This window comes from Petaurus breviceps, unplaced genomic scaffold (assembly GCF_028583685.1).
Source record: "Petaurus breviceps papuanus isolate PSGF00001 unplaced genomic scaffold, PetGlider_PUasm1.0 90515, whole genome shotgun sequence".
In the NCBI taxonomy this organism is placed as follows: Eukaryota; Metazoa; Chordata; class Mammalia; order Diprotodontia; family Petauridae; genus Petaurus; species Petaurus breviceps.
In genome coordinates, this window is record NW_027187269.1 from 313,187 (window position 1) to 326,164 (window position 12,978).

The window sequence follows — 12,978 nt, forward strand, 5'->3', positions numbered from 1 at the left end:
AGGAGGAGGAGAGAAGATGGAGCTCTTGCTGAATGGCCTCAATTTTTTTTCAGTGAAATATGAGGCAACGTTCTCAAATTAAAAGGAAAGAGGATAAGGAGCCATGGAAGGTTTGAGAAGGAATGAAAAGGTTTGGAAAGGCCACTGTGATGAATGAGGCTCTAAAAAGTTACCTTGGTGCAGTGAGGGTCTAGTTGAAATTATGTAATAAAAATTAACAGAGGATCTAGTCTGCACATTTTCATGATTTTTTTCCTGTCTTTGTTCAGCAGCACATGAGTAGGAATAAAGACAATAGGTGGAGGAGACAGTTCAAGCCAAAATCAGCTATAGGATAAAGAAGCAAGAAGCTTGAGAGAGATAAATGGTGTAAAGTTGACCTGGTTCCCAAGGGATCGAGATGGGGAAGGGAAAAGATCACTGCCTATGTAGGGATGATAACTTGGGAAAGAACTTTAGGAAGGGATGGCAAATCACTGAGGATAAAGACTAGGCAAAGGGAGAAGTGGAATGATAACATTTAAAAAAATCAGATAAAGGAATTTTAGAGTCCATGAACATGGAGTAGGACATTTGTTGGTGATGGCAAGATCAAGAGTATAAATTTCTCCGTGTATAGGTGTGGTAAGGTGGAGGAGTAGGTCATGGGAAATGAATAAATTAAAGGTCTTGGAGTATAGCGTATTGAAGGAAGTATTAGTTATATTGGAGTTCCCTAGTGTGAATCCAAGAAGGATGGGGAGAAGAGAAAGTTTGTGAGCCAAGCACTGAACTTATTGAAAAAAGGAGTGTCCTTGAGGTTGGTAGATATCAGTGACCAGAATCTTGATTTTGAAGTAATTATAGATTTAAAATAATTAATAAATATAGATCAAAGAGGAGGAAAGGGGAAGTATTTATTAAGCACTTACAATTATTATCTCATTTCATCCTCAAAACAACTCTGAAATATGTTCTATTATCTCAATTTTACAGAAACTGAAATGGACATAGGCTAAGTGACTTGCACAGTGTCATATAGTTAGTCATTTCTGAGGCTTGATTTGAACTCAGGTTTTATTGACCTTAGGACCAGTAATCTATTCACTAGATGCCTCTAGGAGAAGAGTTTATTGAGTGATGAGGGTAGGAGAGACTAGAAGTGGCAATGGGAAGCAAAGATTATGTCAACTCTACTTGGACCAGCAACAGAAAATATTGTCTGCTCTTTGTCTGTACCTTGAGGTTTTTTTTCTTTTATTGTACTGCTATTGCCAGAATTTCTAGAACAATGCAAAATAGTAGTAGAGAATGCATATACCTTTCTTCTACTCCTCTGCTAGGCATATACCCCCAAGGAGGTCAATGACAAAAGAAGGCCCCACATACATAAAATATTTATTTTTGCATTGCCAAAGAACCAGAAACAAAGTAGAAATGCATCGATTAGGAAATGGCTAAATAAGTTGTATACATGAATGTAATGAAATCACTGTGCTGTATGAAATTATGAAAATGTTGCATACAAAAAAGCATGACCCATATGAACTCATGCAAAATAAACAGGAATCCAGGAAAGAAGTGTATTTATTGACTACAGCAGTGAAAATTACCAAAACAATAATGACAAAACAATTAAACCTAAATGCTATGCAGTTTAAGTGACCAAGCTTGGCGCCAAAGAAGAGATCTGAAGAGATACCTAGCCCAAGTTCTTTGCAAAGGGGGAGGAGAGATTATTTGTATGGGAAAGTGCAAATATCAGACTTAACAATGTGTTGCTTAGATTTGCTGGACTGCTTTTTTGTATCTTTTTTTCCCTCCATTATGAGGGATACCTTTTGGGAGGGAGTATTCACTGGGAAATGTAGATAATGTAAAAACAATACTAGTATATTTTTATTTAAAATATTAAAAAAGCATGAATCTAGATATTATTAGATTTATTGAAATCTTGCTGATCAGAACAGCCCAGCCCCTGGGTGGGAATTTCAAGCTCATCCAGGGTCTAATCTTTGGAGGTCTTATGGGAGACTTCAGTAGCACCAACAGTAGGCTGAAAATTGGCCAGAAAGAATTTGGTGGGGGCGGCTAGGTGGCCCAGTGAATAGAGCACCGGCTCTGGAATCAGGAGGACCTGAGTTCAAATCCGGCCTCAGACACTTAACACAAAAACTAGCCGTGTGACCTTGGGCAAGTCACTTAACTCCAATGGCCCTACCTTCCCCCCTCCAAAAAGCAAAAAAAAAAAAAAAAAAGAATTTGGTCTTGAAGGCTAGTTATAGCAAGGTCTTATTTAGGCTAAGAAGCCTATTTCCAGGGAGAGAAATGAAATTTTATGTAATTTGAATGAATCCTGTCTGGTTTGTCCTTTCAGATCATAATGCATATGGATTTTCTACCCCAAGAAACCATCAAGTTGTTACAGCAATAGAGTTTCAAGGTATAGTATATTTTGATTAACATTAATAACGATTGTTATCTTTTATTATCAAATGATAATGATGCAATTGGCATTCTTTCTTTTCCTAAATTAAACTAGTTTTTGGTTGATTCAGTTGTAACCCAAGTTAAAGGACCTAAAAATCCTGATTTTGTGTATAATTGATAACTGCTGTTAGTGTGTTGATAGTTTGACAGGATAGTGTTTTCTTTGATGCTAAGTTCCACCACTCTAAAACTGACAAACTAATTTGGCTCGGCTGACATTTTTAGCAATGGATATCTTGCTTAAACCATTGCAAAGACCTGACAAAAAGGTTAACCACACAGTGGTAAGGGAACTTTGATCTATCCATGCCTTCTCTCTGACGACTTAGTGTATATTCTGTAAATTCAACAAACTTTCATATAAATATTATGAATCACAGAAGGGAAAAAATATCATGGGGTTTGGTGATATTAAAAATGATACCTGACTAAACTTTGTCTTGAGGCCAAGTGATCTCAGTAGACATGAGAGACTTCAAGTCATAAAACTCTGCAGCTGGAAAGTACTTTAGGGATCATTTAGTTGAACTTTATAAAGACGGTGAAACAGACTTAGGGAAGCTAATTTTAGATGAGTTCAATTATACTGAAAAAAAAATGTGGATTTTGATTGCTGGTAGATAAATTTGTGAGGCTTGGAGAACTCAGAAGAATGGCAAATCTAGGTGAGGTGCCAAAGATGGAAGACAATACACAGACCATTATGAAAACATTGGAAATTTTCAAAGAGGATGATTAATAATGGGAGAGGGACCTGAGAAAGGTCATAGGCACCGATGAAAGGCTTTGCCTGCTTTGTCATTTTGCTGAGGGGCTTGATGCCAGCATTTTATGGTGTGTGACTATCATGTGCCACTGAAAATAATTTCTCTATTGTTACAGGTAGCTGATCTGATTTAGGTCATTCTCTAATAGCCAATTTTCCTTCTATATCATATTGTTATATTTTGGATCCAAGAATTGAATTTTCAATCTAAAAAACTTTCTGGGGTTTCTAAATTTTAAGTGTCCTTTTCTTTCATTTTTTTTTTTAAAGCAATCAGGGTTAAGTAACTTGCTCAAGGTTACACGGCCAGGTGTTTCTGGGTAGGTAATAAGTGTCTGCGCCTGGATTCGATCCACATGTCATCCCAACACTGGAGCTGGTGTTCTTACTCGCTGTGTTACCTGGCTGCCCCCATTTCTTTCATTTCTGCTGAAAATTAGTACAATTTTTATTTTCACCTTAGCTTCTTTTAATAAATTCTTATAAAGGATTAAACAGATGTTGTATTCTACAAGTGAAAGATAACAAGGACCCTGACTTCAATCATATTGGTTTAATTTTTTTTTTGCTATTATAGCCACTTTATTTTCAAAATTATTTCTTAATGCAAAGAAATAAGATACTTAGTAAAATTGTACAATATTTTCTTAATTTCTAGCTCTTTTCTTCCTTTGGTCATATTCTTTGTTGCTCCTTCATACCATTTGTTTATGTTTTATCTCACAGAGTTAAAATAATGGTTAACCATAAAAAAATGGTTGCCTTTTATTTGGTTTTCTGATTTCATGTCTCTTCCCTTACCAGTGTTAGTAGCAGAAAGAAATTTAAATAACTGATAATTGCATCAAATCATTAAAACTTCATCAGAAAGGGACAGTACAGAAAGTGTTTAGCTTCTGAATATATCTAACCACCTCCTTCAATTTGGTAGAATTCATTTTATTAATTGAGAACCTATGCATTAGTTCTGATGTATATTCTGAAATTCTTACTTTACACATATTATTTCATCTGCAACTCATTTTTTATATTGTGCATGTGAAAATTTTCAATTTAAGTTGGCAATATAAACTAAAAATTTAGGTAGCAACAGAAAACTCAAGAAGAAGGAATATTTATAATGTTTCCATGTATTTGGCTACTGAATGAAATTATATTGTTTGGTTTTTGTTTGAATTTTAAAAATTAATTCTTTTTAAAATTTTGAGGCCCAAATTCTCTCCCTCCTTCCCACCCCATTCCCCACCCACTAAGAAGGCAAGAGATATGATATCAATTATACATGTGAGATCATGTAAAACATATTTCCATGTTAACCATATTTGGAAAAAAGCAAGAAAAATAAAGACAAGAAAAGTATACTTCAATTTTCTTTCAATATTCATCAGTTCTCTATTTAGAGGGAGATATTTTCCCTCTTCTCTCAGTGCATCTGTCTTTTTCTCTTCTTCATATTTTTTAGAGATCATTCCAACATAATTGACTCATGCCCATATCCTCTGTCTATATAAATTCCTTTTTATAGCCTTAATAATGATAAATCTCTTAGTAGTTACATATTTCATCTCCCATATAGGAATGTAAAGAGTTTAATTCCAGTGAGTCCCTTATGATTTCTCTTTCAGGTTTATCTTTTTATGCTGCTCTAGAGTCTTCTGTTTAAATGTTAAATTTTCTATTCATCTCTGGTCTTTTCATCAGGAAAGTGTGAAAGTATTTTATTTCATTAAATATCCCCATTTTCCCCCCTGAAGGATTATGTTCAGTTGTTTTTGTTTAAATTAGTTAATTAATTGTTTTATTTTGTGCTTTTTGGAGGGGGGAGGGCAAGGCAATTGGGGTTAAGTGACTTGCCCAAGGTCACATGGCTAGTTTTTGTGTTAAGTGTCTGAGGCCAGATTTCAACTCAGGTCCTCTGGACCCCAGGGTGGGTACTCTATTCACTGCACTACCTAGCTGACCCTCTTTTATTTTATTTTATTTATTTATTTTAATTGGGGGAGGGGATTATATTCAGTTTTGCTAGGTAGGTAATTCTTGGTTACAGTCCTAGCTCCTTTGCCTTCTAGAATAATATATTCCATATAGTGTACTTAAACTCTAGCAAGCCATTTGATTAACTCTCTCATTCTATTCTTCTGGAGATGATGGAGAGATATATATTAGAAAATAATATAGTTATATGGCTTCTCATGACTTGTTGAATGACTGGAACCAATGAATAGTCATTAATGGTTTGATGTCATCTTGTCAGGCGATCTCCACTGGAAATGCTAGGACTTGGGTCTGTGCTTTTAACATTTTCATTAATCACATACAGTATATTTGCAAATGTCCCAAAACTTGAAGGGATAGCTAATACTGCATGACAGAATGAAATGATTAAGCAATCAACAGAATTATTAAGAGGTTAGAACACAGTGCAGGTATTGAGTGTTGTGTCATTCCAGGATCTCAGTAAAGATTCAGACTAGAGGTCAATAGGCTTTCAGTACTATGATAGTGGGCTGATCTAGGACAGCTCTGATTGTTGGGCTCCCTGTCTAGGCTCTGCAAGTTCTTGAACTGGGTTTGGGTGTGTGCAATATGCCAGCTGGCTTGCCTCCTTTGGCGTTTGATTAGAGTATTGTTGGACTTGGCCCTTAACAGCCAGCTGGAATGTTCTGCTAATTCACAGCAGGATAAGTCCAGACCTTCCCTCAAGGAATGTGTGTGGTGAGACCTAGAAAGCAAATAACTTCAAGTTTGAAGTAAGGAAATAGGCTGGAAAAATGAGCACCAAAAAAGAAAGAATCCCACAAAAAAGAGCTATGTGGTAGCAGGAATTCAAGACACAATCCAGAAGAAGAGAATGACTCCAAAATACTATAAGCAAAGTCACAGAAAAACACAACTTTGGCATGTTAGTCATGAGAATAAACCCCCAAATCTGAAATAATTCTAGAAAGAAATTCATCAGGTTGTTTAGTAGGGAGAGAATCAGAAAGAAGGTGGGGATCCATTCATAGATCTTTGTGAAAATACATCATATAGAGTTCAGACAAGGACATAAAGACATTTGCCTGATTGGCCTCATATAGGTAATAGGTAGTCTCCAAGAGAAGGGCAGTTTGAGATATATATCGATAGATAAATCAATCTAATTTGGGGAACCCAAAATGGAAGTTTTAGGTGGAATCCAAAACACAAGCTTTGGGTGGACCCTAAACAAGCACTGGATAAGATCTAAACATTCCTTACAACCATATGGCTTTCCTAGAATCTCTAAGGTCAGTCTGTCCTCTACAGTAAAGTTTTTGGGTTAGACAATTTTCTAGCTACATAACACTAGGCTCAACAATATTAATAAAGAATAAGTATGGAGGCAGATAGGTGGTTCAGTGAATAGATTATGCAGCCCTGGTTTCAGGAGGACCTGAGTTCAAATCCAGCCTCAGATACTTGACACTAGCTGTGTGACCTTGGGCAAGTCATTTAACCCCAATTACCTTGCCTTCCTCCCTCCAAAAAAAAAAAAAGAATAAATTTTTTCTCCCCAGTATCAAACTCAAATAGAGTTAATGGAAGAGATAACATGAGATGTTTTAAAATAGATTTTAGAAAATGATTTTTGATAATCATTAAATATCATATTTTTGGTCAAGGTCTGAATTAATCAAACAGACTGCTTTGCCTTGCTTTAAAAATGCCTTTTCCTGTGTCAGCAATTCCAGAGAGCAGATAAGGCTGAAAGTGGGGTTTCCCCTTATCTTGGGACATACTCCTTACAGTAGGAAAACAGACATCATAAAACATACACAACAGCTCTTCCCCCAGACAGGGCTAACTTAAAAGCATTCTTTCTTCTGCCAAGGATAAGACTCTGAACCTAAGGTACTATCTTGAATAATGGAAACTTTTCTTATCTAAATATTTTGTGGGGCATGTATTGTGTTATGGCATGTTAATGATAAAGAAACCACAGATGTTCTAGGTCATAAAGTCAATTGATACCTTGTCTTCCTAAGAAAATTCCTTGTAATAATAAATTTTACCCTCAATTGGGCTGGCTCTAAAATGTATTTAAGCTTCATCATTCCTTTGTTCAGGCAGTTAGACTTGGCTTCTAACTCCTTGTACAAGTTCACTAGTCTTAAGGGAATAAATGATGTAACTATATATCACCTAGCCCGTTGTCTCCTTTAACCAAACTTTTTAAAGGTTAACATTTTACAAATGACAAGAAAGAGCTTGAGGAAAAAATGGAAAAGAAATGTGACATATGGAAGAAAGAATTGGAAAGAGAATTTAGAATTTGATGCAAGAAGTGCAAAACTTTGTCAAGCAACAAACTCCCTGAAAATTAGAATGAATCAAATAGAAGTGAATAATTCTATGAGACAACAAAAAATTAAGTTAAAAGGCTAAAAAAATGGAAGAAAATGTAAGGTGTCTCATATCAGAAATAACTGACCTGGAAAACAGATTGAGGAGAAAAAAAAATTAAGAATCATTAGTAAACTATCTGAATGCCATGAGCAAAATAAAAGCTTAGATATAATGTTTCAAGACTTCTCAAAAGAAAAATGCAAAGATCCTTAAAACTGCAGAGCAAAGTAGAAATAGAAAGAATCCACCTTCTGAAAGAAACTGCCAAATGAAAACTTCTGGGAATATTACCAAATTCAAAGCTTCCAGGTGGGAAAAAAATGACTATAAGCAGCCCTAAAGAAAGAATTCAAGTACCAAGATATCATAGTCAGGATGACACACAATTTATCAGCTATCACTGTAAAAGAGTAGGAAAAGAGAACTTGGAATATGATGTTCCATAAAGCAAAGGCTATATATAGGTTTACAGCCAAGAATAATTTACCCAACCAAACTGAGTAAAATGTTATTTGAGAGAAGGGAGAAGGGGATAAACCATAATGGCTGAAATAGAGAACTAAAGCATTCCTAATAAAAATCTTTCATTGCATAATTGTTGCATAGTACAATTTTGTTTTTCATGCTGCTTAAAAGGTAAACAGAGCAGCAATGTATTCACCAGTGGCATATGGATACATTCATCTCTCACACATTGCAAGTTGTGAACCTAGAATTCTATGTCCATCTGCATTGTTAATGTATATTCATGAGTATTCCATGCATATTAATCTTGCACCGAAGACAGTTTGGTAATAAATTATTTTTAAGTAATACCAACACTTTTTAAAAGTTTCACATAATGGTTACATCCCATGTTTTTTGAAACAAAAAAAGTTTATTTATTTATTTATTGAATATGTGTCATGAATTTTAAAAAATTATTAAAACTGTGGAAGAAAACAGCAATCTTTAAGCATTTGAAGAATAAGTAGATAGAGGATATTAGATTTCTTCTTGATCCCAGAGGACAGGTTTCCAATCCAATCCAACAAACAGTTATTAAGCACTTAATATGCACAAGGATTTAGGGATACCAAGACAATCCTAAAAATAATCCCTATCCTTTTATGTTCTAATGGTGGCTAAAAGTTGATATATATGGATGTGGGAGGGGAATCTCTTGTCCCTGATAATGACTTCATCTCCTACCATTTGTGTTCCCCCTGAATTTTGGGAGTACCTTCAATTCTAGTCAATCACTTAAAGCCAGATTAACTTTTACAAAGGAATATTTATATAAATACCTGTAAAAGTATAGGTGGAACAAAAATATAAATATTTTCTGTCCCATACCTCAGGGCTATAATCCCCTTTAACTACCTCCTTTCTCTGAGTAGGGGAATGGAATTAGTTTCACAGATTAGCTCAGTTCCAACATGGCATTAGTACTACCAACTTCCAAATCCAAAGGCCTCCCCCAATTCTCTGCACTGTCCTGGGACCTTGGCTTCTCAGGGCTTCCTTACTGATCTGGCTACAACATCTGGCCTGGAGTTCTGAGCCCCAAGGACCCCATAGCTCAAGCTTCAGGGTTGGGTACTTCATGCCTAGGACTAAAAGGAATAAACAAACCATAATGCAACTCCAAGCCTATTTCTCAGGCATATGGCCAGGGGAAAGGGAAATTGGCCCTAGGGCTCTTAATAGTTTACAAACATGCTGTCACTCAGTGAGTGAACAAGTCCTTCATACCTGCATGCTGCTGAAAGAGACTATCCTAGTCTATCGCTCAATCTCTAAACATTTATTAAGCACCTGCTTGCTATATGGCAAGCACTATGCTAGTGCTAGGGATAAAAAAAGAGGCAAAATATGGTCCTAGAACTCAAAGAGATTGCAGTCTAATGGGGAAACAACACATGCAAACAAATATATACAAAGCAAGCTATATGCAGGATGAATAAGAAGTAATTGAGGAAAAGCACTAGAATTAAGAGGGTGAGGGAAAATTTCCTGTAGAAGGTGGGATTTTAGTTGTAACTTAAAGGAAGCCATTAAGGTCAGTAATTGGAGAGGAGGAAGGAGAACATACTAGGTGTGAGGGACAGCTAGAGAATAAGCCCAGAGTCAAGAGATAAAGTGTTTTGTTCATTGAACAGACAGAAGGCCAGTGTCACTGAATCAAAGAGTATATATTGAGGAATAAAGTGTAAGAACACTAAGAATATAGAAGGAGGCTAGGTTATAAAGGGTTATGAATGCCAAACAGAGTATTTTGTATTTGTTCCTGGAGGCAATAGGAAGCCACTGGAGTGTATGACATGATCAGACTTAACACTTTTGGAAAAATCACTTTTTTAGTTGATAAGTGGATGATGTATTGGAGTGGAGAGAGACTTAAGGCAGGCAGATCCATCATCTGGCTATTGCAGTAAAAGTGAGGTGATGAGGGCTTATACTAGAGTGATGGCAATGTATGAAAAGGAAGTATATTCAAGAGATGTTGAAAAAGTGAAATTGTCAGGTCTTGACAACAGATTGCATTTGGAGATGGAGGCGGGGGTAGGCGATAATGAAGAGTCCAGGATGATTTCTAGGTTGCAAGCCTGAGAGACTGGGAGGATGGTATTGTTCTCTATATTAATAAGAAATGGGGGGGTGGTTAGGAGGAAAGATAATGAGTTCTATTTTGGATATATTGAGTTTAAGATGTTTATTGGGCATCCAAATAGAGATGTCTGAAGAGCAGCTAGAGATGCAAGATAGGAGGTCAGTAGAGATTGGGAAGGGCAGGAAAGGTAAAATGACATGCAGCCAATGAAGAGAGGCTGCTCCCAACCACAGAGCACAACAGTGCAGAATGTCCACAGTCACACCAGTCCTGCTTGCTTCCCAGAAGCAATCCTTGGCATCCTTTCTCATATGGCTACCTCCATCTTAGATCATCTGAGCATGTGCCAAACATGTAAATGTGTTTGTATATACACACATATGTGTATATATGTGTATATATAAAGGCATGTCTACATACACATTCACATATATGTGTATGTATATATATGTGTATATATAAATATATGTATACTTGCTTAGATAAATGATAAAGATGACAGACAGATGGGAAATCAGAGAATGCTAATAACTAGTGGAAGCAGGGAAAGTTTCCAATAAGAGCGAAGATAAAATGAGCTAAGCTAGTTGTAACATCTGCCCTAGAGTCCTGACCTAGGTCCCTGTAGCTCAAACCTCAAGGTTGGGTATTCCACTCCCTTTGCCTAGGACTGAAAAGAACAAACAAAAAGGACTAAAAGCCCAAGTCCAGTTCTCAGTCACGTAGACAGGAGGAAGGGGAAATTGGCTCTCATATCCTTAATGGCTTACCGCATGCTGTCACTCACTGAGTGAACAAGTCCTTCACCCAGAGATTCTAAGAAACAAAAATTAAAATGACTTTTAGATACAGCCAACCTCACTGCCCATAAAAATAATAATAATAAAAATAGTTGAAAGGATAAAACGCAAAACTCTGGAAAAATAGACTTATTTGAGATAGACATTGTCCATATTCAGCTAATTTGGAAAGAACTGAGGAGCCTGGCAGACTTGGGCACATCCAGGGGTGCTCTGGAAAAGAACTAATTATTGATTTTTAGTGTGGCTATTTACACCTCAGAAATCACAATTGCTACAAATGAATTCATATGATTTATTGTTTTGTTGATTGTCTAGACTTTTAAAAGTGGTAATAATGCATATTAACCTAAAAAGTGTGCGTGTTTGTGTGTGTGTGTGTGTGTGTGTGTGTGTGTGTGTGTGTGTGTGTGTGCTCATCTCCAGTTGGTCAAGGAATATGAGCAGGAAGTTTTCAGAAGAAGAAACCAAAGCTATCAATGGTCATGTGAAAAAATTCTCTAAATCACTAATGATGAGAGAAATGCACATTAAAACAACTCTGAGATACCACCTTACACCTATCAGATTGACCAAGATGACAGGAAAGAAAAATGACAAATATTGGAGGGGATGTAGAAAAATTGGGAGACTAATGCATTGTTGGTAGAATTGTGAACTGAAGCATTATGAACCATTCTGGAGAGCAATTTGGAACTATGTCCAAAGGGCTATAAAACTGTGCATACCCTTTGACCCAATACTACTACCAGGCCTGTACCCTCAAAGAGATGAAAGAAAAAGGAAAAGGACTTCTATGTACAAAAATATTTATGGCAGCTCTTTTTGTGGTGGCAAAGAATTGGAAATTGAGGGAATACCCATCAATTGAAGAATGGTTGAACAAGCTGTAATAGATGGTTGTGATGGAATACTGATGTGCTATAAGGAATGACAGGGTGAATGGGTTAAAAAAAAAAACAAGCCTGGAAAGACTTCTATAAGCTGATACAAAGTGAAATGAGCAGAACCAAAAGACCATTGTATACAGTAACAGTAATATTGTAATGACAACTAACTGTGGAAAAACTTGGCACTCTGATCAATATAATGATCCACAACAATTCTTCTTTTTTTAATTTGATTTTTTTATTTTTTGCTTTTTGGAGGGGGGAGGGTAGGGCAGTTGGGGTTAAGTGACTTGCCCAAGGTCACACAGCTAGTTTATTTTTGTGTCAAGTGTCTGATGCTGGATCTGAACCCAGGTCCTCCTGACTCCAGTGCCAGTGCTGTACTCACTGTGCCACCTAGCCGCCCCAATCCACAACAGTTCTTAAGGGATTATGATGAAAAATGCTGTCCACCTCCAAAGAAAAAACTGTTGAACTTTGAGTGCAATTTAAAGCATATTTTTTTCACTTTATTTTTCTTGGGTTCTTTTTTTTTCCTACAACATGGCTAATGTGGAAAGTATATGCATACACTTATTCCTCTGGAGAGCTGTTAAAAATTTACCAGCATTCCTCTGTATTGCTCTATAAACCTTACTTGAGCTCAATAAGAGTACAGTAGAAGGCTTAGGGAATGAAGTCATTACCAGGCTGAATGCCTGGTAAATGTAGGTTAACACTAATAGACCATAATAATAATACACAATAATAAACATTTATATAGTGCTTTAAAAGGTTCATGAAATGCTTTACACCCATTATCTTCTTGTAATCTCACAATATTCCTGAGCACAGCTCATTACTTTGAGCCCACCACTCCAGGGAAAGGGAAATACAGGTGGAAGCAAAAAAAAGAAAAGAAAGATCGTGACGGAAACTGTCAAAGCCGTGTAACCTGTGCTGGTGTTAAGTATGCCCAGGCTCAGAATGTGGAATTCCTGAAGAACTTTCAGAAACAAAGACTCGACTATGATGTTGTGGTTTCTATTATATCTATTCTGCCCTACATGAGATTGGTCAGAATAAGGCCCATCCAGTTTCATATTCCAATCT

The 12,978-nt window shown here is 36.4% G+C and overlaps 1 protein-coding gene across 7 annotated transcripts in view; it reads left to right on the plus strand.

Annotated features, from left to right (window-relative positions):
* The window catches only part of JAM2 (junctional adhesion molecule 2), a 131,787-nt gene that overhangs the window by 25,315 nt on the left and 93,494 nt on the right, over positions 1-12,978 (plus strand). For all 7 annotated transcript variants that reach the window (XM_069062964.1, XM_069062962.1, XM_069062965.1 and 4 more), the window contains exon 2: positions 2,357-2,422. In XM_069062964.1, coding sequence (XP_068919065.1) covers positions 2,357-2,422 — 66 coding nt within the window. The remainder of the gene's footprint in view (positions 1-2,356; positions 2,423-12,978) is intronic.